Source organism: Tenrec ecaudatus, chromosome 17 (genome assembly GCF_050624435.1).
Source record: "Tenrec ecaudatus isolate mTenEca1 chromosome 17, mTenEca1.hap1, whole genome shotgun sequence".
NCBI lineage: Eukaryota > Metazoa > Chordata > Mammalia > Afrosoricida > Tenrecidae > Tenrec > Tenrec ecaudatus.
Genome location: NC_134546.1, coordinates 11,749,231 through 11,776,468, shown reverse-complemented (window position 1 = coordinate 11,776,468; position 27,238 = coordinate 11,749,231). Strand labels below are relative to the sequence as shown.

At 48.8% G+C, this 27,238-nt stretch overlaps 1 protein-coding gene across 2 annotated transcripts in view; it reads left to right on the top strand.

Annotated features, from left to right (window-relative positions):
* The window catches only part of SPRED2 (sprouty related EVH1 domain containing 2), a 128,478-nt gene that overhangs the window by 82,031 nt on the left and 19,209 nt on the right, over positions 1 to 27,238 (top strand). For both annotated transcript variants that reach the window (XM_075535208.1, XM_075535207.1), the window contains 3 exons: positions 17,102 to 17,279; positions 21,695 to 21,863; positions 23,961 to 24,025. In XM_075535208.1, the coding sequence (XP_075391323.1) occupies positions 17,102 to 17,279; positions 21,695 to 21,863; positions 23,961 to 24,025 (412 nt within the window). The remainder of the gene's footprint in view (positions 1 to 17,101; positions 17,280 to 21,694; positions 21,864 to 23,960; positions 24,026 to 27,238) is intronic.

The window sequence follows — 27,238 nt, the reverse complement described above, 5'->3', positions numbered from 1 at the left end:
TTGCATTTTCCCGCCGACCGTTTTCTGATCGGCTTTTGTAGACTCTCTGGGTGGGCTATGAGTCAGCCTCACCTTGATGGCAGCAGGTCCGGTCTTCCTTGTCAGATTGTTAGGTCCAGGGGCACAGCAAATAAGTCCTGGCCATCCAAAGAGCACACGCTCACCTGCTCCCCAAACCAAGCTCACTGCCACTGAGTCGGTGGCATCTCATAGGGACCCCGTGGGACAGGAGAGAGCTGCCCGTGTGGGTTTCCAAGACTCCCACTCTCCGGAGAGTGGAAAGCCGCGTCTTTCTTCCTTGGAGAGGCTTCCGACCGCGCTCGCTACAATCAGATCACCAAACTGGAACCCTTTAGAGCAATTCTACCCGGTCACATGGGGAAGGTAGAACTGGAAATGGATGGGATGGAGCCTAAAAGCATGGCACAGCTAACAAAGTGTTAGCAAAGTTACAAGGAGAGACTTGCAAGGCCCTATAGCCCCACCACCCGTTTTGCCCAGGAAGGCACTGGGTTCAGTCCAGGAGGGAGAGGGAGAGGTATGCTGGAGGTCAGGGCTCTTGGCCAACAGCATGACTTCCAGGGACCCAAACAAACATCAAACCCACTGCGACAGGCGATCCTGAGGATTTCCGACTGCAGCCTCCTAGTTCTCCCATGGAGCAGCTAGTGGGTTTGATCCCCTAGCATTTCCCCAACATCCCTACCTGGGCTTCAGTTACGTTGACAGATCGAAAAAAAGGGAGACAGAATGGCTCTGTTGGTGTGACTCAGGACGACCTGAGGCCATGGGCAGCCGCTTACCCAGCCAACCTCAACAGACCAGGGAAGAGGACTCTTCTTAGGGCCTCCTGAGCACCTAGCTCTGGGGTATGAGAGCCTTGGCCACAACACAAGTCCCCGACCAACCGAGCAAGGTGACAAAACTCCAGCCCCCGTGAAACCTGCAAGGGCCTTGTTTCTGGGGTCCCGGAAGCATCCTGCCTTTGATAGGATGCACCCCCCCCCCCACCTTTCTGTCTTTGTTAGGGTTGTGCCTTACTCAGGTCCTGGGTTTCACGGGTTTACTGGGTGTTTACCCAACCCATTGCTGTTGATTCCGCTTCTGACTCACGCCGCCCGAGAGGACAGAGTAGCACTGTAGTCACCTTCACGAACGCTGACTGCCCCGCCTTTCTTCTCGAAGCAGCTGGTGGGTTCAAACCACTGACCTTTCACGTATAGGTATGTATGTATGCGCACACCCCATGTAGATGCCGCCGTGCCATATCTAGTTGGCTCTGACTAGTGGTCACCCTGTGTGCGACAGAACAAAGCACTGCCCGTCCTGCCCCATCCTCCAGTGGTGGTTACAGTTGAGTCTATTGCTGCAGTCATTGTGTCAACCCATCTTGCCAAGGGGATTGCTCCTTTCTCTGTCTCTCTTGTCTACTTTGACAAATTTGATGTCCTTTGCCTGCGGCTGACCTCTCCTGATAACATTTCCAAAGTATGAGACCACATCTCGCTGCCATCCTTGCTTCCAGGGAGCATGCTGGTTGTACTTCTTCTAAGATAGAGTCATTGGTTCTTTTGGCAGTCCAGGGTACTTTCAATATTCTTTGCCAGCACCATGATTCCAATGTCTCCATTCCTCTTCAGTCTTCATATATGTGTGTGCGCGCACGTGTGTGTTCCTGTTTATCCCCCAAAAACTTGAAAACAGACTCAGACACACTTGCACACTAATGTTCCTTGAAGCATTATTTGCAACAGGCAAAACCTGGAAAAATATGGCATGTCCACATTTGATGAAATATAATTCAAGCATAAAGAGAAACAGCATTCGCATACATGGTGTAGAACATGGACTAAGCTGGAAAATACAGTGAATGAATTAAGTCAGATAAAATTAAACAAGTACTGTATGATCCCATTTACACGAAATATCTAGAAGAAGCAAATGCATAGAGATGAAGGTTTAATGAATGGTGGCCTGGAGCTGAGAGGAGCAGGGAATGGGGCATCACCGCCTACGGCAGCGGTTCTCAACCTGGGGGTCGAGACCCCTCTGGGGGTTGAACGGCCCTCTCACAGGGGTCACATAAGACCATATTTCCAATGGTCTTAGCAACCGAGACACCATCTCCATGGAGGTCCACCCACATGCGGATACGCCCCAATCCGGGGTCCCCACAACATGAGGAACTGAATGAAGGGTCTCGGCATGAGGAAGGTTGAGAACCGCCGGCCTAAGGGGTGCTGAGTTTCTCAGTGTGAGGTGAGCTAACACTTTGGGAATGCATCCTGGCGCTGGCTGCATGGCATGTGAATGTAACTCACGCCCTTCAATTGAGCACCTCAAGAAAGCACGAGTTTTTAAACCTGTGTTTCACCACAATAAAGACATTTTTAAAAAAGGATAGGCACAGGATCATTCACATGTTAGAATACAACCAGAAGGTAGGACGGTGAGAGTGGGCCTCACTGACATGGAATGCATGGTCAGGAAAAGCCAATGGCTGGAAAAGGGCGTGGTGTTGGCTGACTGACATGGGAGGTCAGTAAAAGCAAGGAAATTGTTCAGTGAAAGGGATCCACACGATAGCCACAACAGTGGGCAAAAACTGGCAGCCACCACGAACGGGGACCATGAAATCCCACCTACCAGCCATGAACATGGGGCAGTAGCTCGAACCTACCAGCCATGAACATGGGACAGTAGCTCAGAACTACCAGCTATCATGAACATGGGACAGTATCTGAAACCTGCTGGCCATCATGAACAAAGGACAACAGCTCAAACCTACCAGTTAATCATGAACATGGGACAGTAGCTCGGACCTACCGGCCATGAACATGTAGGTTCAAGCTTACAGGCCATTCTGCAACTGACACTGGCCAGGGCATGCTTTGTTCTGTTACAGCTCAGATCGACTCCAATGACAATGAACATTTTTATCACGCACTTATCTGTGCCCCTGTCCATCTTAAACACCATGTAATTTTTTTTAACACATTGTGAAGTATGTCTCGGGTCTGCAGACTTTCCCCTAAAAACACTTGCGGGTGGAGATCATTAAGCACTCTCTTCTTTTCTGTCTCCTGTTTAATGAGAAAGAAGGACTATTCTGAGAAAGTCGGATGCAGAAGTTCAAGGACTGCGATTTAAAGGCCTAAATTGGAGATTATTAACTTGAAACGGCTCTTTTGGCATTTGTGTCTTAAAGTAACAATTTTTCTATTACATGTCCCCTTTAATGTGGTGAGAGTTAATTTTGTGTAGTAATCTAACATTTCCATTAGCTGGCCTTTGGGGTTTAAATGTGGGTCGTAAATGCCACTTTTGGAAGGAAGGGTGTGTGAAACAAGGAAAGTCTAAGAAAATGACTGCTTTGGGAGTAAAAGTTTGGGAAGAATAAACGGTTTTTCAGGGGCGGGTTGTTGTATTTGTTTGAAGTCGCTAATCCTTTGATCCTGCTTAATTATGAACCCCACTGAATTTGGGAGTTTTATCACCTAAGCAGGAAAGCAGACAATAAAAGCAAACTATATCCCTAGATCCAGACTTTGGCCCCCTGCCTCCTAAGACTCCCTCATCCCCACTGCAAACTGCGTGCTCACCCTGAAACTAGCCCCCTTGCAGACAGGACCCCTTTGCTTGACAAGAAGTGGATTCATTCTTCTTACTTTAAAAAAAAAAATTGCAGTTTGGGTGTAGATTCGTTCTGTTTTGATTTCAGTCAAATAAATCGTGTTTTTAAAGTGCAACGCTCCAGGAGTTTTCTGAATGAACTGCTGGGATCAACCCTGGGCCATATTCCTCCCCTTGTTTGAACCGGCCTTCCGTGAGCCGTGTTGATGTTCAGAGCTACTGCTTTTCCTGCTGCGGTGGATCAACATTAAAAGGAAGCACGCCAAGGGGCATACAAATGGATGGCGCTACTTCCTCAGCTCGTCTACGGCAGGTGTGGGTCCCTTCAGAGAGTGGCGAGGCAGCCTTGCCTAGTACAGAGGGTTTGCCTGTGTCTGCAGCATCTACCTGGTACAGCATGGTCCTCACCTGGGATCCGGCAGAGGATGAGTTGATGCTGACCTTTAAGGAAAGAAATCTCTTAAGCACTTTTAAATCTCTAAAAGTACATTTACTTTCAAATCTCAGAGGTTTTGTTGGTAGAGGGTCCAGAAAACTAAACTCATTGCCATTGAGTTGATTATGACTCCTAGTGATCCTATAGGACAGACACAGGGTGGAACTGCCCCTGTGGGTTTCGGAGACTTAACTCTTTTTGGGATTAGAGAGCCTCGCCTTCCTCCGGATGAGTAGCTGGTGGTTTCGAACTGCTGATCTTGCAGTTAGGAACCCAAACATGTAATCCACTACACCGCCAAGACTTCTTTGTTAGAAGTGAACATGTTTAATTTTCTTGGACCCTGTGCTTTAAAACACAAAAACACTTCACAATACACAGATGGGACTTTCTACTCCCACAAAGAGTTAGACTCGGAAACCCAGCGGGGCCGTTCCACCCTGTCCTATAGGGCCACTCTAAGTCAGAATCAACTCGATGGCAGTGAGTTTGGGTTTGGGGAACAGCAGCAACAGTCATGATTAACTGGGGAACTCACCGAGGAGTTTTGAGGGGCCATTACCCAGGAATCCTCAGTCCTTGGCAGGAAAATGATCATTTCTGCAGTCAGTTGAGATGAGAGCAAGTAGTTTTCAAAGTTCAAGAAAAAAAAAAACGTTCACTTTCTTGTTGATATTGCATTCCACATAATAAGCAAGTGATCAGCAGTGACACTGACCCAACCCTCAGCACATGGCGGGTCCCGGGAGGTTCTTGCTCAGGAAACTTGTATCCACACGGAAGAGTTGCCAAAGAGCCGTTTTAAAAACCTGACCCGGATGCAACGTCTAAAAGTACCTTTCAGGCGCTGAAGCAAAGACATAACCTCAGCAGACACTCCACTGCCAGTTTACAACTGTGTCCTGGGTTCTGCTTGTAGGGTGGGTGGTAGCAGACCAGCCCCAGTGCCTTGAACTCGGTTGTGCCCCAATTATGTGGGACAGTCATCAGGAATGTCAGGTAGTCTTGTGGTTTCTGAATTTAAGTGCTGATAGGAAAAGGTTTTAATGGAAAAAAAAATCTATGGCTCGGTGTCCTTAAGGCATTTAAAATATTAAGTAAATAAAATCAAACGGAGGAGATGTTTACAAAAGGGATAGAGGAAAAAATTGAGCCTCGGTGTAAGTAGAATCCAAATGAATCACTGCTCTCCCAGGAAGAATTTGTGCTTGTTGAAACTGTGGGAGATAAAAGCTTAGAGGTTAAATTAAAAATTGCATTTTAAACACAGCACAGTGGGATTCATCCGATACAACTTGGTAGACCTCGCTGCAAAGGGATCCAGCAAACAGCTCTGGACAGGGTCGTTTCCAGCATGGCAGGGCACTGCCGTGGGCATCACCACCTCCCTGTTCAGCGGCACCAGAAGATTTGCCCCTCGAATAAGGGCTTTCTCTGGGGGAGCTTTTCCAGCACTCTGAGCTGCCTCGGCTAGCTGATTCTAGCTTGCTAGAACTGTCCGTCGGTCGGTGCCCGTCCTCCAGCCCCCTCCCCAGGATCCCTAATCGCCTGGCACTGTCTCCTCAGCAGCTTGTATAACTTCCAGACCGGATCTTGGTGTTTTTGGTGCATTTCCTTTTCTTGGCTGTTAGGGGTTTTGATGAGGAGCCCTGGTGGTGTAGTGGTTACGCACTGGGCTGCAATTCGCATGGTCCACAGTTTGAAACCACCAGCCGGCTCCTCGGGGAGAAAGGCCGCCTTTCTATTCCCATGAACAGTAATAGTCTCCGAAAGTCTGCGTGGGAGGGTGCTGGGGTCATTATGATTCGGCACAGACAACACAGCAATGAGTTTGAGTTTGGGGGGTTTTGTTGTTTATTTTTATGGGTTATGAGGCACTGCAGCCAGAGAAGAACCCAGCACAGGCCCACTCAGGCAGCCGACCCTTCCCGAGGATGAGGATGTTTTAGGATATTTTAGAAGTAAATAGCTGGCCAAATTGTCACTGTATATTAAACACGTGTGTTAGTCTGGGTTGAGTAGAGAAACAAATTCATAGACACTTCATGTGTGTATAGGAAAGAGCTTTCTATAAAAGAGCAATTGTATATTAAGAAACCATCCCAGCCCTGTCCAGATCAAGTTCATAAGCCCATATGTCGGACACTCGCCTATAAATTTCTCTTCAAACTCAATGTAACCCATGTGACTGAGGGCAGGAAGATCACAGGCCAGTGGGCGGAAGGTCTTGTGGATCCAGTGGTGGTGGAAGCATCTCGGCGATGGTGTGGGTCTCCACGTGGCTCCTTCAGCTCCAAGGCTCTGGCTGCCATCAGCGTAGCTCCATATTGCTGGCAGGGAAACAGGCAGAATATCTGTATCTGGTCTCCCGTGGGCCATTTATCTCCCTGGCGCCCCCAAAGGAGATCACCAAGCTGCGACCTCATTGACAGGCTAGACTCCACCCCTTCACAAGTCGACACCAGATTATGTAACCACCACAACACGTATACTGGAAACTCACCGCCATCGGGTCAGTGCCGACTCACAGCACCCTTACAGGGGAGGAGAGCGCTACTCTTGGGGGTTTCTAAGACTGGGATTCTTTAAAGGACTAGAGAGTACTGTCTTTCTCCTGGTGACCTGTGGTTTGGCATCCAGCACATAACCACGACGCCAGCGGGGCTCTTTAAACAAGGCCTATGTTTTAAAGGATAAGAGCCATGAGCATATAAAAATGGTCGTCTGCAGTAGATCACAAGGAGTCCTGGCTCATTTTGAGCTGTTAACCACACGTGGAAGTAAAATAAGCTCCGGGGCAGATAGCAAAGTCTGGGAAATGCAAAAGGGGGCCCTTCTGCACGTTCCTCTCGGGTCACTGAGAGTCAGGATGAGCTTGACAGCTGTGAGTTTAGACCCAATTGTTTATGTTATTCTAAAGGAAGAGGTTTTTATTTTCAAATTCAGTCGGGCAAAAACTGGAGGGCCATCTCTCCTGGCTTTGGACTTGCGAGGATTGGTTCTGAAGAATGGCTGACAAATGTAAGGCCATAGTCTTCCATGTTTTAAGTGTCAGTCACCCTGGCAGCGTCTGTCACGATCATGGAGAAACGGGCCTCACCCCATCTCGTATTCGCGCCAGAAAATGGTATGTGCCCAAGGAGGTTTGTTTGCGTGCCTCAGTGTAGCTGGGCAGTGCCAGCAGCAGAGATGCTGGGCTTATGCTGGCATGCGACACTGAGGCTGGACGTGCCCCGTGCCAACTTGCCAGGGTGAGGATGGAGCTTGGACACAGGGCTCTCTCTGGTGGGACCTGCTGTACAGCACAACGTACTCGCTTGAAACGCAAGAGTAAAGAGAGGATTCTGGAGACATTTTCTAATGGCTTCAATCACAGGTTTCGAGTCCAGCACATAGGGGAGGAGGGCCCTGGATGAAGGCCACATTCCAAGTCATTGCAAGGCCAGCACCCCTCCTCCCTTCTCGGGTACCATGTTATAAATTGGGGCTCTGTTCCTGGAAGCTTATTGCATATCATCTCTATCTATTCAAATTGATCATGAGCAAACCCGTTGCATGTACCAGCATCTAGTTGGTGTGTGCAAAAGATACACTTAATAGTCAACGCTGCACGGCAATACTCTGCAGGAGAACTACTCGGCCTGGGCAACGTCAGGTGCCTGTGGCATCACAGAAGCAGGCGTGCGAGGGAAGGTTAGACCTGTTAGTAGCGCCTGGGGCTTCAGAAACTTTCGAGCAGCCATCCAGGAGGCAACACCTGGTCTCAGTTCAGCTGGGACAGCAGAGGAAGAAGGACATGCCTACAGGAACCAGAGATGGGGAAGGTGTGTGGACTCCTGTGAGACCAGCAGAAATGGACAGGGCCTGCCTGCCATCCCTAACATTTTGATCAAGGGCACAAGAGACAGATCTTGATACAAAGAAGGACATTGGAGAAGAGAACTTCAAATTCTTACTGGAAACCAGACTTACTGGATACACGGAGATTAGGGGAAACCCCGGAATCTGTTTCCTGGGGGAAATGGTTTCCCTTAATATCTTCTTATGGATTAGGTGGCGGTTTTCCATGCAGCTCATCTGTTTCACATTCAACAGTTCAGGCACATGCTGCTGTCAGTTCATCCATTGAAGTCTCCTTAATGTACCTTCCCTTGTCCCATGAACTTCCTGTGTCTCCTGTTTCTTTCTCTCTTTTTTTTTTAAGCAAAAGGGAAGAAACTTATTGGAGCCCATCAGGGAAACCCTAGAAGGGCCCAGCATGCCCTACTGTGTAGGCATGCCCAGGCAAAGGGTCACACCATTCACTGTACCCCCATGTCCCAGAGGGATTCCCCTTGAGCCAAGCCCCAAAGCGCCAGGACTGGCTGGGGGGCATCTCCTGTCTAATTCCTGCTTCTTTCCCACCCCTATGAGCTTTGTCCAACACTGAAGTGGGTTCCATGCCAGACATAAAGGGCAAGTGTCATCAACTCAGGGTGGAGGGTGTTGGTGCCCCACCAGTCTCCATCTGACCAGTAGTTAGTCTGATCTCTTATGATTTTGAGCTCTGGTCCACATTTTCCTTCTACTCTATCCAGAACCTAATAGTACAATTGATCGTTTTCAGAGCAGATAGTAGTGGAAGCGGGGCACCATCTAGTTCTTCAGGTCTCGGGATTGTGGAGATTAATGTTTGCACCTTTAAACTTTGAAACAATCCCATGAAGTCATCTTCAAACTAAAGTTTCAACTCAATAAAGAAATACTGTTGGCCACAGGCACAGCACGCTTTCAAAGAACTGTCTGTATGAAGTCAAAGTAGCAGTAGTAACTCTTAAAGCACCCATGAGAACTTGAAAGGGCACAGGGTCATAAGTTAACACTAGTGAACCAAATGTCAGAGGCAGGGAAAATGGTGACACAAGGGCAAATTTATAATCTTTATCATTGAATGGTACATGTAAAAATTGTTGAATGGGTGTTTTATGTATATTTTCAACAGTGTGGAAGTATGGTGCATATATCCAAAACCAAACTCATACTGCCATTGAGTTGATTCCAAAACACACACACACACACACACACAGTCATCAGTTAGTGGAGGATGAAACAAAAAGTTGACAGAATTTTCCCCAAAACTTTTAGACGCCTTCATAATATATACACAAGGATAAGTAAAAAAGTATTATGTACATGGGTTTCTTCTAAACAAAATGTGTTTAAACATGTATCTGTAATTGGTGTATGGCTGCAGACAAGTTCTCTGTAATACACTTAGCTCAGGCTCACGATGTGAAAACAGGCTCACCAGGAGACCTGCTGGGTCAGTTCAATTCAGAGCAGAGGGGTCCACGCAGAAGGTTGGGACGACAATTTTTTGCATTCCCAAGGAGTAATCTTGTTTTTCCAAAAGACATAACAGGATCACCAGGACTTATTAGAGAGAAATTTTAAGAAAGCTGAAAACTGCATTCATTTTTTAAAAGGCCAAGAAAGTTACACTCGCGTTTGTTTTGCTCCATCATGACCTGCTCATCTGAGGCTTCCCTGTGAGAACTTCCTTGGGAAGCTTTACATTGCCCCCTTCAGACTTCTTTTGGTTCTCCAAACTAAAAAGACATTTTATTTGTTTTCAATAAGTCACTTTATTGGGGGCTTGTATAGCTCTTATAACAATCCATACATCAGTTGTATCAAGGACACTTGTACATATGTTGCCATCACCGTTTTCAAAATCTTTTCTTTCTACTTGAGCCCTTGATGTCAGCTTCTTTTTTTCTCCCACCCGCATGAACCCTTGGTAATTATCAATTATTTTCATCTTACACTGACCACTGTCTCCCTTCACCCATGTTTCTGTTGCTCGTCAGGGGGTGGGGGGCAGGGGCCGGGGCTTATACACGGATCACTGCAATCGGTTTCCCCTCTGAAAGAACACCTGGTCCGAGCCTCTTGTGAATGCCAGCGGTGCTGGTTTAGGTGGAAGCGCGCGGCATCCCTGAAGAACGGATTAGAGAGGTGGGAATTCCACTTCCAGAAGTGGATAGATCTAGATGGAGGGTATGGGGAAACAGTAGCTTGACATTGGTATACTTTAGTTGAATAATTTTTTCTGTGATTGTGGTATAATACTTTTACTTATCCACAAGTAAAAATTGTTAGTGTTATGCACCATCGAGTCAATTCCAACATGGCGCGTGCAAGAGCAAAAGAGTCTGGGTGGGGTTGTTTGTTTGTTTGTTTGTTTTTTCACTTGGTGAATGTGGTCATTAGCCCTGGGTACCTTGAGCTCAAAATTCAGAGGTTCCTACCTGTCTGTGTAGTGTCTCTGGATGGTGTCAGCAGTCCACACCTTTGTTCAGCAAAAGATTGCAAGTTTGAGTCCATCCAGATCTGCTTGGAAGGACAGCCTGGCAATCTACTGAAGAGCCCCGGGAGGAACGGTTTCACTCGGGACCCATGAGGGCTCACTGTGCGTCAGAACCAGCTCCATGGCTATATGTTACTGATGGTGCTTGTTTAAGTGCATGGGGGTTCTGGTGTACTTTGTGACCGACTTCACTGATGTTGTAGGAGCCTGGTGGCCTTGGGCTTTTGAACTGCAAGATCGGCAGTTCTAAGTTACCAGCCGTACTGCGGGAGAAAGATGAGGCGGTCTACTCTTGTAGAGAAGTGTAGCCTTAGACAGGCACCGGGGCAGGTCTGCTCTGTCCTATGGGTCCCTATGAGTTGGAACCGACGTGATGGCAGTGGGTTTGGTTTGGGGGTTGTTTTTGTTTGTTTTCAGTTTTCACTGATGCTAGGTAAACGTATAGAAGGCTTTTCTGACATGATCATGCCTTCCCAACTTGGAGCTAATGAGAACCAGCCCTCTTTACAAAGCAAATGTTTAATCTTCTGAAACCCCTCCTGTGGCGTGTCCAGTGCATGTTGTCCAGTGTGTGAAAGGGGAGCCCAGTGCCTCTGATGGACGCAACCAAGCGCCACCAGATCTGGCATCTTTGCCGTCAGGTCTCCGTCTACTTGGACGCCGTCAGCTCGCCTCCCCGCGCCACCCCCGCGCCCCCACCCCCTCGCTTTCTGCATTCGCTTCATTGTACAAAGAGTGCGTGTCTGGGGAGTTCAACTGGAGGCCCTGTTTCCTGAGACATCCAGTGGGGGAGAGCATGGGTCCACCCGGAGTGCCGAGGGAGAGGGGCAGAGCTAAAAATCACATTGTCGTCCCCCGTGTTTTATCCTCCTGAGCACCGCCAACCCCCATGACCTAACACTTCGGATTCTGCTGAAATATGTGGTCGGTTCTTAAAAAAGATGGCGAGCCATCCATCTGTGAGCACACACCTAGATGGGTTTACGTGTGAACCCGGAGAAATGCCCGTGCTTTTCAGCAGTCTGTAGATACCAGGGAAGGTTGGGCGGAGAGGTTACCACACTGCACCTGGCCTGGATCCCCTGGAGGGGGTCGTTGTTATTTTTGGCTCAATATTTTGGCTCAGCAGGCGGCTGAGCGCTGCAAGGTGGGAGGAGGCGCAGGGGAGCCTGGAGCTGGAGTCTTGGCTTAATCCTTCTCCAGGCCTGGTGCAGTGCAGAGGGTGGAAAAGAAGGCTGGGAGGAAGCGGTGTAATGTTTAGGATAATGGAGAGATAAAGGAGTCTTGTAATTAGATAAGGGCTGTGGGTGAAGGGTGCGGGACAGGAATGCTTGAATGGGTCCTGTAAACATCCCATCCTGGACAGACAGGACATCCTGGAAAGCAAGGGAGTGGGCGAGGGGAGGAATTTCCGGTGCTGGGGGAGCCAGTCCCCAGGTGACAGATGGAATTACTTTCCCATACAGGTGTGCCTGAAATGGCTTTTAAAACCCTGGTCTTTGGAAAATCTAACTTGTATTGATAATTGCTGGAGGCCTCTCTGGGATTTTCTTCTCTTGGCAGGAGCCTGACCACACAGAAATCCACTCTGCAGGGGCCAGGCGGGCTGTACTTCCAGGACTGGCTAGCCTTTCTACTCGGGTTTTCAGCAAAAATATGTTCGCGACAGTGTCTCAAAAGGTCTGCATATCAAGCACTTGACCTCGCTAACCGATTTTTAATCCCCGGGGACAGCCCAACAAGGGCGAATGTCTCAGAGTTTTGCAAATGGGGAAACTGAAGCTCAGAAGATCTCTTCAGCTAAGGAGGCAAAGTGGGGGAACTCTGACAACCCCCACCTCGGAGGCACTTACTCTGTGCAGTGCACAGTTGTGCAGGCTCCTAGCCACGTGCTGCGGTTCCTTTTGCTTAGTCCTGATGGTGCCCTGCTTCACACCTGCAGAGAACTGCATAACGGCCGGTGACCCAAACCACCCCCAAGTAAACAGACTTCTTTAGGAGTCTGCCTTCCTGTCCTGCCGAAGGCATCGGGCTGCTCACCGAAAGTTTAGAGGTTCAAAACCACCGACCTCTCCACAGGAGGACAATGAGGCCGTTTGCTCACATAGTAAAGATGTGCAGTCTTGGAAGCCCTGCGTGGGGGCCTCATTTATAGCCACCGAGTGGATTCCATCTCATAGGGACTGCTAGAGGGTCCCGGGGGGGTGGGGGTGTTGGTATGGGAACTTCCTGACATATCGCTATGTCTTTTGCATGTTGAACAAGTCCCTTATCTACAAAGAAGCTCGGGTGAGGAGCCCAATCATAATGCACCCAAAGAAGGCAGTATTGGTTTGTTTTTTTTTGGGGGGGGGGGTGCTCATCAGGCACCATTAGTGAGGGCGTTGATCCTTCCAGGCAGTTCAGCTCAATTTCAGGAGCTAAGGCAGCCATTCCATTGGCATGTGGCCCCGGGTCTGGATCTGCATGGGCGTCAGCTGAAGGCAGTCGAGCGAGTTTGTGGTTTTGCTCTTGTCTTTGTTGGTCATCAGTGACACTGGGGCAACAGTTGCTATTCCCAGACGCGCTTTGTGTCAAGTATTGTTATTTTGGTCAAGGATAGCCTTTTAAAGAGTGTTTCTAAGGTAAACCGTCAGCATTTTCCTTGTGCAAATCAAAAAACCCAATCTGCCCCAGCCCCGGCCTCCTCACCCCACAGCCTCTCTCCCGGCAAGAGTCACATCTGTGTTGAGCAGATGTTGTTTAATTCTTTCCAGAACGGTGGGCAGGGGCGTTGGGGGGCTGCTTCCTCCTTGATACTTTGTTGGTAGTAGAGTTCATTGTCATCTCTGTTCTGGGTGGGATTCAGTGCCAGAGTCAGGTAAATATGCCACCGAGAGGAAGCAGTTGGAGTGCGGCCAGGCGGACAGCCTTTCTCAGCTCAGTGCAACACTGCGTCCTCTTTTAAGTAGCCAGGTGCCTGGGTTGATGCGGCCCAGAGGGGTTGCCGCCAGAGGGGACGGAAGGCAGTTCACACCCCACCCTTCAGTTCACACGCACACACCAGGATAGACAAATATGACGCATGCACTATCATAGACACACACCCACCATCAGACATATACACACACATACAAACATCACAGGCAAGTATCTCACACGCACCCCATCATAGACTCACACCCATATATAATAGAAAAGTACGACACAGACACACACCCCACTATAGAAAAGCATGACCCCCTCAGAAATGGCTGTAGGGGAAATCAAGGCAGGAGGCAAGCGAAGGCCTGAGTTAAAACACCCATTGTCATTTGAAGGCCGGGCAGCAGGTTTGTTGCTGTTGTTTAATTTTGAATAGACAGGTCCATTTTGGAACTAATCTATAGTATAAATAGAAGAAATGCGGCCTTCCCCGTTTGAGGTTTATTTAACACACACACACACACAGCTCAAAGGAAGAGGAAAGCTCACAGGTACACCACAGTAAAAGCAAAGTCATATTTTAGCAAGACGTGTGTGATGTTTCATTTCTTCATGTTGCAGGTTTCCCGTGGGGATGTACACTTCCATAGTACACTTGTGGAAGATTTGGGAAAGCCTCAGGAACGACATACCTGCGAACGCTTAGCTTGTCTGGGACGGGTAGAGTTTAGGCGCCCTGGTGGCGCAGTGGTTATGAATTAAGCTGCTAACTAAGAGGTTGACTGTTCAAACCCAGTTCTACTGGAGAAAAGACCCAGCAATTTGCTCCCAGAAGATTGCAACCTAGGAAATGAGGAAAGTTCTCCAAAATTACCTGTTTGCAACTGCTCTAAAAAGTGTTATAAAATGTTTTAAATTTAAGTCTCACAACTGCAGGAATGCGCGTGTATGATCCTGGGATGAACACAAGCGATAGAAGCCAATGGGCAACCTGGGATTTGATTTCCTTTTCACGAATGAAAAGGAGGTATTTGCCTTTACCCCTTTTCAACTGTCCCCAAGCAAACAACGACTGGGCACTTCATGTCGTCTCAGAGATCCTGCTAGCTAGCTGCCAGTCATTTTGGAACCTCGACATGTTGTGTATGAACTCATGCATTCTACAACCAACTAGGTGAAAGACACCACTCTAGTTCAAGAGGGGGGACTGTGCACAAAAAGAATCAAAATGCAGTCCACAGTCAGTACATTTGTGCAATGAACAGTCTAGTTGGGGAAGGTAAGCAAACAGATACATCCTAAGGCAGGTGCCCTGGCATAAATTCCAGCTCATTGACCCTATCTATACAAGAGAGAACTGCCCGGTTGGTGTCTGAGACCATAAATCTTTACCGAGGTTGAAAACTCGTCTTTCTCCCGGATCGTCCTTATAATCAATGCTATTTGGAGTCCATTGTTAACGGTCACTGTCAATCCATCTGGTTGATACATATTTTTTGGTAGAGGGGTGGGTTCTGGTAATTTTGCTGACATGAAGCATGGTGTCCCTTTCCAGGGACTGGTCCCTCCTGATAGCATGTCCAAAGTAAGGAAGATGACATCGTAACCATCCTCATTCTCAAGTCTTAAGAAGCAAAGAGAAGCCAAAAAACTCTCAAAACTCAGAGCCACCGAGTCTGTCGTAAATCACAGCAGAGCCTGTAGGAGACGGAGTCGAACTGCCCGGCAGGTTTCCAAGACTGCAAAGCTTTTTGTTCTGGTTTTTTTTTTTTTTTTTTTTACTGTAAGTCTTTGCGGGAGTAGCAAGCCTCATCTTTCTCCCCCAGAGCAGCTGGTGGTTTTGAACTGCTGACCTTGTGGTTAGCAGGCCAACATTTAACCCACTGTGCCACCAGGGTACCTTTCTTCCCAGACAGATGTGTTCATTCTTCCGAACACGGTATAGGCAGTCCTTGTTGCTAGCACCCTGATTCAAATGCATCCACTTCTGTGTGCCGTGCTCCCTGGCAGCTTTCCCATGTATACGCAGTGATTACAAACACCACGGCCGGGGTCCGGCGCACGCCTGAGCCCTCAAATTGGTAGCTTCACTTTTTAACACTTTAAAGAGGGTGAAGACCAATAAGTTCAACTGCACACACCTGGGCTTGGGTGGCTAAGGTTGGGTCTGAGAGAAAAACAGCGGCGTAGAAGATTTCCATCAACTGTGAGAGGCCAAGGGACTGGTGGTGTGTGGAGGGGTACAAACCCCACGGTGACCAGTTTGAAGCCCAGCCTCGGGGGAAAGGAGGAGGAGGCGGCTGTCTGCTCCCGTGAAGATTTAAGCCTTGGAACCTTGCAGGATCCAGTTCTTCTCTGTCCTGGAGGGTCGCTGTGAGCCAGAATTGACCTGATGGCAGTGAGTTTGGTTTTGTTTCAAGCTGCGTGTGTGTGTGTGTGTGTGTGTGTGTGTGTGTGTGTGTGTGTGTGTGTGTGAGAGCGCGAGAGAGAGAGAGAGAGAGAGAGAAATAGTCTGCAGTAAGGGGAGAGGGTGCCCCTTGAGCCGCGTGGGAGGTGGACTTAACGGACAGCGGGCATCTGAGTGGCCTGAGCTTCTTGTGCTGAGAGGGAGGTGAACGTGGCTGTAGTGCAGGTGGTGGTGGCCAGGCCCTGGGCACCGGGCTGTAGGTGTAGGTGGGTGGGGTGCTAGGGGAGTACGGGGGTGGTGGTGGCCCCTGAAGCCCCAGCAACCAAAGGCTCCGTGCCCCCCAAGTGTCTGTGCCCCTGGAATCCAATGCAGTGCCTGCCACAGAATACTCCAGTCTGTTTGAATGAGTGAAAAAGGACCTTGAACCCATAAAAGCGGGCAGAAGTTGAAAGTGTCCATCAGCTTGCTGACCCTTCAGAGACATGCCCCACCACAGTGTGGTAAAAACTGGACAGGAGCACAGGACTAGAGCTGTTCTCGGGAGGAGAAAAGAGATTTTGGCGAATGCGTTGTTGCCGGCAGGCGCCCGTGCATCTCGACCCGGTCCCTGCCGGGTCCTGCCCCCCTCTCCACGGTGTCTGAGGTTTGGGCCCATGGTTGCAGGGCTGTGGGAAACGTGAGGCAGAACTTACTGCGGAATTGAGCTTTGAAAAAAGCAAAACACCCACCTCGGCCGCCATCGAGCTGCTTGAGCCACCCTAGAGGTTCAGGCTGGAGGGGAGAATCCTAAATGCAAGACCCGAATGGCCAAAGGATCTTTGACATGAAATGTCACCTAGGTGAACAGAAGTGCAGGAACCCCGTGTGATGTGGAAGTGGATTATCTTACCCTTGTGGGGAACGAGATTCCTAGCTTTATAAAACACTAAGCCATGGTCATTCATTATAAATGAAGGGTTTGGAGTCGTAATACCCGCCTAATAGGCTTGTCTTTCCTAATTTGTGGGTGCCAGGGATCAGCTAATTTATCGTGTGCGCACACACACAGACCTAGAACCCGAAGAAAGTCGTGCCTGCAGACTGGGATCTCCGTGCGTAAGCTTCGCGGCCATCTTCAAAGATTCACGAAAGATGTAGAGATGAGTTGGTACTTTTCTTCTTTGATGTCGGTTGCATTGATTTGACATTGTTTTTGCCACCCCTCCCCTATCCACCCACCCCACACAAAAAGAGAAAAATTAAAAGGTGAGGTGGGCTACCATCTCTAAGGCTTCTTTGCTGAGTTCCAGAGAACGCTGGCTAGGGGCCACCTTGCCCTGTCCTGCAGCTCCCAGACCCTTTGTCACGCCCCTTCTCCTTGTTGTCGTTCTAGTGACAGCTATATCGTGCGTGTCAAGGCTGTGGTTATGACCAGAGATGACTCCAGCGGGGGATGGTTCCCACAGGAAGGAGGCGGGATCAGTCGCGTTGGGGTCTGTAAGGTCATGCACCCCGAAGGCAACGGACGGAGCGGCTTTCTCATCCACGGGGAGCGGCAGAAGGACAAACTGGTAATGGCGGACGTGCAGCGAGTGTGGGGGTTGAACGAACAGCCACTCACTTCTTGTCGGTGGATCCTAGTCCCTCCTCCCTTAGAGCTGGGTGTGGGAGGCATTCGGTTGCTGCTCCTGCTGTTTAAGGGTAACCCCCTCCCCGCTTTTCTTTCTTTGACTTCAGACTCTAACCAGCTTTCAAAAGTTAGGCTTCTCGAACCTGGTCCCCAATTCCAAAACAGAACCCCACTTTTCCAATGAAGTCTCTTTCCAATCACTCACAAAAGGGTTGGGGCTAGGGAGGGCATCCCGTGATTTTTCCACAAGGGTTTTGAAGCCCCCCTAAATGCTCTAAGCAGTGCGTGTGGCCCTCCTGTTTGGTTCTTTGACTCATGAAACCGCCTGGACCAGGCAATCAGCACGGAGCTTTCTGCACACCGGCCCGCCGGTGCCTGCAGGGCCTGTGGAGGCTGGGGAGTGGGAGAGTGCACGGGGAGGGTCTCATCCCAGTATCCATCCCTTCTAAGTGACTGTCTAAAAGACATCCTGGCTTTGAGCTCATCAGCTAGTGAATAGAATATTTGGAGGAAAAGTAACGAAAAGTGGTGATTTCACCCTTTTACAAATAATGATTACCAAAAGTAAATATAAAACTCACTGCCATCGAGTCAGTGCTGACTCATAGCAACCCTGTGTGTCCTAGAGGTAGACTGCCCCCTGTGGATTTCTGAGCCTGTAAATCTTGACAGGAATAGAAAGCCCTATCTTTCTCTCGCAGAGCGGCTCGTGGTTTCAAACTGCTGACCATGGGGTTAGCAGCCCAGTGTGGAATCAGCCACTGGGCTTCTCTGTAAACACCTTGGAGAGTAAGTCATGACCACACATTTGTGGAAGTGGGTGGTGGTCATTATATACAATCTTATGAAGAGATTGTTTTGTAGAAATCTATAAGATGAAGCAAAATCGAACGTCCCCAAATCTATTTTAAACTAATGGCTGTCAGGTAGGAAGACCGCTGGTGTGCCGTTTGATCGTGCTGTGTACACTGGAAAGCCAGCGGATGACTCCGAGGGTGTAGGCTACTGCAGGATCTCACAGTGCAGATTGGAAGGAGACCCCACAAGTGTAGGCCGCCACCTTGAAGACCCTTTACAGTTGCACCGGGCGGGGTTTCTGGATTCAGTGGTGGCCAAATTCTATCTTGTGCAGCCACTTTCCATAGTTCAAGATTTTTACAGAAATAGCTGAGAACAGTTTTAACTGCTACTTATGGGCTCACAAAAATGCTCTTTGACACTTGATGCATTTCTGAACATTTTAAAGTGTGTGCGGAGGGGCGGCGGGGGGCGGGGAAGAGGGTTGGGTACAGTGCTAAGGTTAAGTGCCCATTCTGGAAATTCCCTACATGTCAGCTGTATTATTAAATCGTCTTTGTTGATAAAACATGTGAAGTACAAGTAGCATGACCAGTGAAAAGCATCACGTGCAATACCCTGTAAGTAAATTATGTGGGGAGATGCCTGAGGATTGCCACAAAGCCGAAAGGTTGATCGTTTCTATTGTTGCCTGCCAATTGCTGGTCTGTGCGCATTTCCAGGCACGTTTAGTGAGCATCTCAGCTGGCAAAACTAGGTGTAAAAGACAGACACTCGCTTCCAATGTACATTCTCATTCTCCTATTAGGGTATTCTGCTAGCACACCACTGCACAGAAATGAAATCATACAAAGAGGTTTATGTACAGCAATAGTTCTCCAACGTTTTGGGTCTTGGGATCGTTTTATACACTTAAAGCTATCAGGCGCCCACAGGACTTCTATCTTTGGGGTTATAGCTATTAGTATTTTACCATATCCGAATTTAAAACTGAATTTTAAAAACCTGTCCATTAATTTGACAATGTTATTTTATAGGTGACATTTTAATGAAAAATAACTATAACTGTTTTCTCAGAGCCAAGAGAGTTAGAAGAGTAGCTTTATTTTACATTTTGTGTGAATCTCTCTCCTCTGGCCTCGTAGAAAATAGCTGAAGTCTAATATCCACTTTTGTTTTCCGTGTGTGGTTTTGGTTGATGTGTAGGAAGAAAATCCAGCCTTACGCAGAAAGGAGCTGGAGCAGGGAGAAGTATTTAAATAGCCTTTATAGATAATTGCAGAAAAATTTTTAGCTACTGCCCCAAATCCCCACCAAGGTCGTTCCTTAAATGTGGCTTCTGAAACCACATCAGTGACCTTTCAGGACTCTTACATTAAAACCCACGGTTTTAGCTGTCCCTTTGAGCGGATCGTTTTATCTGTGCCTTCCCTGGCAATACCAGGCGTTGTTGGTTTGGAATATGCTGGTTTTCTCAGTCATGCAGATCTTCGCCATATTGACCGACTTCCCTCTAGTTTCATTTGTTTGTTTAAATCACATTTCTTCATATCACTTGTCATCTCGTCAGAAAGATCTTTCACTGTTGGGAAGCCAGCCAAAGCCCTCACCTGCGAAGAAGAACTAGTTAATCTCACAGTCCTCCTTTCAAATTAAAATGATAGTACTACACCTCCCCTCCCCCAACCATCAGACAAGCCCCCCTCAGTGAACAGCCTTCCTCCCTCCATGGGGGAAGTGAAAAGGCTGTAAGATGTTCACCTTTGTGTGAAAACAGATTTTCTTCATACACTTTAGTCAAAGCAGCCTATTACCACAGGCTGAATGTGGGAGTAAATATGAGAGTCCAAATATATGTTTCCCTCTTCATCCCACCAAATAAAAGACATGCACTTCAGGGTCAGGATTCAGTGAAATAATCTGCATGGTTTCATGAGAGTATTGCTAAATCGAGGCAGCTGTTTTCCTCTGACGCCATAGAACCTGATGACCAAGTACTGTTTGTTGCCACTGCCCGGATTCAAGCTGCATAGTCTGTCCACCGCGCTGGTTAGCTATCGGTGCAGTTGTCCACACCAGAAAAGTGGCAAGACAGCTTACTACTGGAAGGACAGTTTTATTGTCCTGGATAGTAAAGGGTCAAAGACCCTCTTTGAGCGCTGCTAATGCATAAAGAGGTTCAGAAGTAGCCATTTAGACATAACCCAGCTCATATGGAGAAGGGGTAAATGAATACCTCAGTATATCCCTACTGGGGAATATTATGCAGCCACTAAAAAGAATCCCCTTCGTACCTGTATCCACAGGCACACTGTGAAGGGAAGTAAAAGACTCGTTGCAGAAGAGTTTATTAAGCTGGCGCATGCATTTATAACACAGTGGAAGAAGGGGAAATGGGATTGGAGAGTGAGGCACAGGGGCTGAGTAAGCCTAGAACCTTTCCTAGCCCGCTTGCATCTTTTCCAACATGAGGTTCTTGGGTGAGAAGTCGAATGCCTCTAGAACGAATGCAAACCATCGATACTGTTTCCTTTTTGAAACCTTCTCCCCTGTCTTTAAGTCGCCGCCCAAACTCCACTGGAGGCCTGACGCCTGCTGTGCAGTTTAAAGAGTCCGATCTTTTCTTTCGTTTGTGTCATTGGACTTAGACGACAGGCCATGTGATTTGACTGGAGAGGTGGCATCGCTTTTCCTTCCTCGCTGAGCACCTTGCAGCGCTAATGTCCCTGAAGAAATGGAGACCAGCCCAAGCTTGCCACGTGTTCCCCACGGACTCCATTTTCCCCACCACCACCACTACCACCGAAAACAGGGAGATACTCCAAAGTCTTCCTGTTTCATAAAATGTTTATTTTGAGACTTTGAATCGAGGCTAATAAATTCTAAAATAGATAACATTTGTTAGAGAGAGCCTGGGCCATTGGCATTTCCCCGGTTGGGAATGGGGCTGGGCCGACATTTAATCATGGCTCTATTCTTAGGGGGAAGAAGCGGCCGGCCGTAATAAGGACGGACTTTAATTATAAATAGAACGTGTGAGGTTACTGGTGCCCTCTTTGGGCACACAGTATAATAAAGTTAACTGCTTGGGATCGCTACTTGGGCTGCCAATTTGATTATTCTCACCTATTTAATTAAGTTTAGACAACCTTTATTAGGCAATCCTTCATTTCTGCAGAGGAGGCAAAGAAAACCAGAGCAGTTTTGAGCCCCAGAGAGGGAGCAGCGGGTTGGCGTTGCCAGAGAAGGGCGAGGTGGAAGCAGCAGCTGGTGGCCGAGAGCTTCAAACACATTCGTTTGGGGCTTGTTGGATTTGGGGTCACAGGCAGGTATCGTTAGGACAGGTGGGGACGTGGGGATCCCGGAAACAGAAACCCTGAGAGGTTCGCAAGAAACCCAGAACCGCGTCAGGACTCGAGATGGTGGCAGCTGCTTAGCGCCCCGCCGTCAAAGCAGAAGGGGGGTCACCTCCGGTGGCGGTGTCACAGTAGAAGCCTCGCATCCCTCACCGTCAGAGCCGTCCCCCAAGCAACCAGCTTGTGTGTTTCCATCCCTCAGGTGGTGCTGGAGTGCTATGTCAGAAAGGATTTGGTCTACACCAAAGCCAACCCGACATTTCATCACTGGAAGGTCGATAATCGGAAGTTTGGACTGACTTTCCAGAGCCCCGCTGATGCACGAGCCTTTGACCGGGGAGTGAGGAAAGCCATCGAAGACCTGATAGAAGGTATTCCGTGTCCATCGCTGCGTTCTCAATGGAACCCTGGAGATCTCCCCCCCTCCCCCCAAGTCTCTTTCATTCCGACTCTTTCTTTCTGCTTTCACGAATTTAGTTTATTTGAAGTGGGTTGGGGGCCAGGCCCATGGATGCCTGATCTTGGAGAGCATCCGAGCAGAAGGCTGAAAGAGCTAGTGCAGAGGAACGGAGATGGCTGTGTGCATAAGGAGTGAACCCAGCTCATTTTTAAGGCTCTGCTCGGGAAAAACAAGCAAGCAGATGATCTCTGGACTCTTGTGTGAGTGAATGTTTTGCTCTTGCAAATTGTGAAACCGCCTGGGTCTGGCCTGTCTTGCCCTCGAGGTGGAAAACGGACCCAGGCTGGTTCCAGAGCCTCCGGAGCTATGCGTAGTCACAGTCGCGGTGTCCTTCTTTCACTGAGAAGGAAGAGGAAGGGGCTTGGACTCCTGGAGCCTGTGGCTGGAGAGCGGCAGACATTGTGTGATCTGGATCGCAGCCTCCTGGGGCGTTTGGATTCTTGTGGTGGGCGTGGCTAGTGTCCACAGATGCAAATGCCACTTCAACCCATTCCCTTACCAAATCAAAACCTCCATTGCCAAGGTCTCTGGGGAGAAAGGAATGTCAACCAAGGCCCATTAAAAAGCGCAAATTCAGAATTAGGGGGAATTAATCCCCAAGGAATGTTTCATTTATTTAAGTTTATTTCTGTTTGTTGTGTTTTTTGCCGGGTGAGAGAGAAAAGCACATCTTAAAGAGAAACACTTAAAAGATTACGACCAAGCATAAGAACTACGGCGAGACAGTGAGTCTGTTCGCTCCAACCATGCAGTAGCCAGAGTTACTGAAACCCAGTTTGTGTGCACACCATAGATCTGCCAAGAAGGTGAATATTTAGGATGTGCTGTTAGGTGCAGCTTTTCCAATGTTCAGAGAGAGCATGGTACCTGGATTGGTGATGCAGATTTGCTGCTTGAGTGCTCAGTCCCTGAAGCTGCACCCACATCTGGTTCTCCCACTGGTGCTCTGTGCATACTCAACCCAGCTGTTTTCTGCCAAGCTTGCCTTAAGCCCTGATCAGTTCGAGTCATTTCAGCAGGGGCATCACAGAAAGCATATTCGTTTCTTTCTCCGCCCATCCCTTGTTGCAAATTGAAACAGTCCTTATCCTTTCCGGAGGAATTACTTGCATTTCCATTTTATACAATAGCAAAATATTTTCAAAATACTTTTTTTTTAAGACCTAACCAAGAAAGACGATAGAGAATAAATTTCCCTTATGGTACCTGCCCCTTACTCAATGTTTGTGCATTTTCCTCACTCTAGGCCATTAGCAGTGTCAATTATTTGCACTGTATTTTTGGATACACATTATTGGCATAATTAGAAGGGGAAAAAGTGGGGCAGGCAGTGATTGCTTATAAATACACATTTTTTTTCATCTCTTTTCCAAATGTGGTCGCCGGATTGCGTACTAGGATGAAGGATGATGAGAGATTCAATCAGTTGAATTGACCCTCTTGTTCCGTAATGGAGGGAGCTGGGTTTTCTGACCTGGGCCTAAATCGTGACCTGGGACAGCGGCACACACACACTGCTGGTGCTGATGCCCATTGACAGGCCTGTGAGTCTGGCTTTGGGGTGTAATGTTTGCATACACCCAATCTCGTCAGACCCCTGTCATTGGTAAATGAAAAGACCAGAGAAGCTGAAACCAGCCCACCCAGTAAAGTTGTGGCTTTTCCTCACCACCACCACCCCCCATAGGGCCTCGGGGTGACCAGCAGAGAGCAGTCTGATGTCCCGGCAGGCCCTGGGCAGAATGAGCAGTGGGCACCGGGCAAGGTTGTTTGTTGAGGCTTTCCCTAGTCATCAGCATAGAAGCCTGAGTGATTAATTGGAAACAACAGTTAATTTAGAGAGCAAGAATAAATTAAAAACATTTAATTCCCACGTAACTTCTTTCTGCCAGAGAATGATGTTCAAAGGGAACGGAATGAGGTTTTATTAAAATGCACGCTTCGAGTGATCGGATCTGGCCTCGTAGACTTTGGAAACACCTTCTGTTGTGTTTTCTTGTCTCCTTAGGCTCCACCACATCCTCTTCCACCATCCACAATGAAGCTGAGCTTGGGGACGACGACGTCTTTACAGTAAGTTCCCTCAGTCCTTTGCCCCCCAGGTTCCCTGGTGAACCATCCGATTGCGGTGCCGTCTGTGGGCACGGGAGAGACTGCAGTTTGACATTGGCTGTCGCTGTTGCGATGCTGCCGGAGAGATCTCTGTTTTTCCACGCTGTCCTGACCTGGTGGCGGTGGCCTGGGCTCGGCACTGGGCTGCTGTGCTGGTCTGGGTAGACTAGAGAAACAAATTCACTGACACTCCTCTGTGTATAAGAAAGCTGTACATAAAAGAGTAATTGTACATGAAGAAAACATCCCAGCCCAGTCCAGATAAGTCTGTAATTCGATATTAGCCCATGTATCCAATACCAATTTATAAATTCCTCTTCAGACTCATGAAACGCATACAATGACTCCCAATGCGGGAAGATCACCGGCCAGCGGGTGGGAAGTCTTGTGGATCAAGTGGCGTTGTAAGCATCTCAGGGCTGGCAGGGGTCTCCACATGGCTCTTCCAGCTCCCAGGGCTCTGGCTCCATCAGGGTAGCTTCATGTGGCTTCTCGTCAAAAATGCCTTGCAGGGAGTGACCCTGTGTCCCGCCTCCAATGAGCTGTTTATCTCCTTAGCGCCTCCAAATGAGGTCATCAAGCTGCAAATTGATTGACAAGCTAAACTCCACCCCTTTGCTCTTAAGCCTCAAATTGACAGCAGATGATGTCACTACCCCAGCTGCCAGCCACAAGTTCAGCAGTGCCAACTCACCAGCCACTCCAAGGGAGAAAGCTGAGACTTTCTGCACCTGTGAGGAAACGTAGCCCCCAAACCTTACGAAGCTTGTCTGCTCTGTCCTGCAGGGTCGTTATGCATCGGAATTAATTGGGCGGTGGCGTGTTATTTTTGGTTTGGGGGTTCAGTCGGTTGCCTGCAATGCTGTGATGCTGTCCAACACACAGCATGGTAGGGGCAGCTCTACTGGGGTACTCCTGGCTCCACCCACAGTCTTCTCAAATTTAAGGTGACCAGCCACCCTGGTTTGCCCAGGACTGCCCTCCCCCACCCCACCCCCATTTTACCACGGAGAGATCCCAATCCTGGGACAAGTGGCCACCCTCCTGGAGCCTCCTGTTAGCACACCTCCTTCTAGCATCCTGACGGAAAACCAGAGAAAAAACAGAGTTTCCTGATGAGTAATTCAGCATCTGATAGGAGAGACCTGGAGGCTGAACTTGCGGTCAGAGCCACAGTGTGCGCTAGTAGGAAAGGGCTGGGCTCTTTAAACACAGCTTGAGTTGATGGGTTGTAACAACAGGGACAAAATGATTTCTCAGCTTGCTTCCTCACTTGACGCCTGTGTTTCTAGAAGTTAATTAACAAACAGTTTATGGTGTGCCCACTGGGTGCTTTGGAGCAGAGAGGAACTTGCAGGGCAGTGTTTTTAAACTCTTGGCCTAGACTGGCAGTAAGAAGTGTAGCACGGGTTACATGGTGGGTGGCCCAGGACACGCAGCCACAAGTACCTGAAACAAAGTCAGACTTCATGCTCTGCGTCCCGAAGTTTCTATTCTGATGTTTCACCTGTTTGTGGACTTTTTGTTATGAAAGAATTCAAGCAGACCAGAAAATTAAACAACACATTCCTGCACCTCCATTCAGCAGTCATCACATTTTGTCACACACACCCCACAGGTGGGTCTGCCGTGACGTGAAATGACTCGGCATGGCTCTTCTAGCCACAGTCTGTTAAACTCTCACCAGAGATGGGGGTAGGAGGTGCCAAGAAGACACAGAAGAGGCGGACTCGGAGATGGGTCAGTTTTGCTATTGCATTGGGTATAAAGTGAGCCATCCCAGAAGCAGGAGCCCAGAATCCCATAGCCACTGAGAAAGAAGAGTAGGAGGACCTGGGGAAAGACACCAGAGGCCACAGCCCTGGGACTGAGACAGACAGGCTGCTTCCCGGCCACCGGAACAGGGGAAGCTGAGAGCCTGCAGATGGGAGACTGGCTTGCAGAGTGGGGTTGTTGCAGCATTAGCGATGCTAAAGGAGCCCTGGGCTATTGACCACAAGACCAGCAGGTAAAAGCCACCAGCCACTCCGTGGGAGAAAGATGAGGCTTTCTAATGCTGTAAAGAGACACAGTATAAATAAATAAATAAATAAATAGATAGATAGATAAATAAATAATGAAATTTAAAAAAAAGAGTCACAGTTTCGGAAACCCACGCGGGCCCTTCTGCTCTGTCCTGTGGCTTCACTGGGAGTAAGAATCACTCCTTGGCAGTGAGTTTGAATTTGAAAGGAGAGTTGTACCACTGGCCTGAGCAGGGCAGAGGCCCAGGACCAGAGAGAGAGAGAGAGATGGGCCAGAAGGTATGGCTGAGAAGAGGCACCACAGGGAAACTGTATCCTTAACATTTCTGATCCTAACTTGTAGCCTCTCCACTTCCCCGGTAAACTCCGTAAACTGTGAGTCTTGTCTGTGTGGCCCCTGCCGTGGATTAGGGAATCCAGCAGAGGAGATTGACAAGGTAGGGGGAGCGTTGGTGTCAGAATAGAGGTCAAGGAAGCAGCCAGCCTCATCTTTCTCCCATGGAGCTGCTGGTGGGTTCGAACCAACCATCTTCAGGTTCAAAGCCGAGGACTTAGCCACAACCCTGCAGAGAATCCACCCAGATGCCGTACTGTCAACTCTGACTCGCGGCAACACCGTGGAAGGTTTCCAAGACTGTGGCTCTTTACTAGAGCAGGCAAGCTGGTGGCAGGCAGCCTACTGAATCTGTCAGTCCACTAATGGTGGTTTAAACCAGTGGTGGAGGGGGAAAAAAAACCCTCCTGTAGGTTTACAGAGCTGTGTAAGCCACGCCATAAGGAGATTCCAAGATCGTTTGGACAGAGGTTGGGGTGGCATGAAGTGATCTGATGCTGGGGGGAGCCGGGAAGCTGAGCTGGACCAGTCTGCCCTGAACAGGGCGCACGTAGGCGTCTCGGGAAGTGAACCGGCTTGCTCTCCACAGAGTGGCGGGTGGGATGCGGCGCCCGTGAGCGAGCTTCCTCCGGTGCTCCCAGCAGATCCTCCCAACAGTTGGCATGTCGCTGACATCTGTTCCTTTGTCACGTTTCGAGAGACAAACAACAGCGGGCGGGTTAAAAGGTGGCTTCCTGTGCTCCAGAGCAAACCTGTCGTGTGCAGCTGCTTCCCAGCTACCTGCCAGGAGTGATTTATTGACTCGGGAGAGGGGGA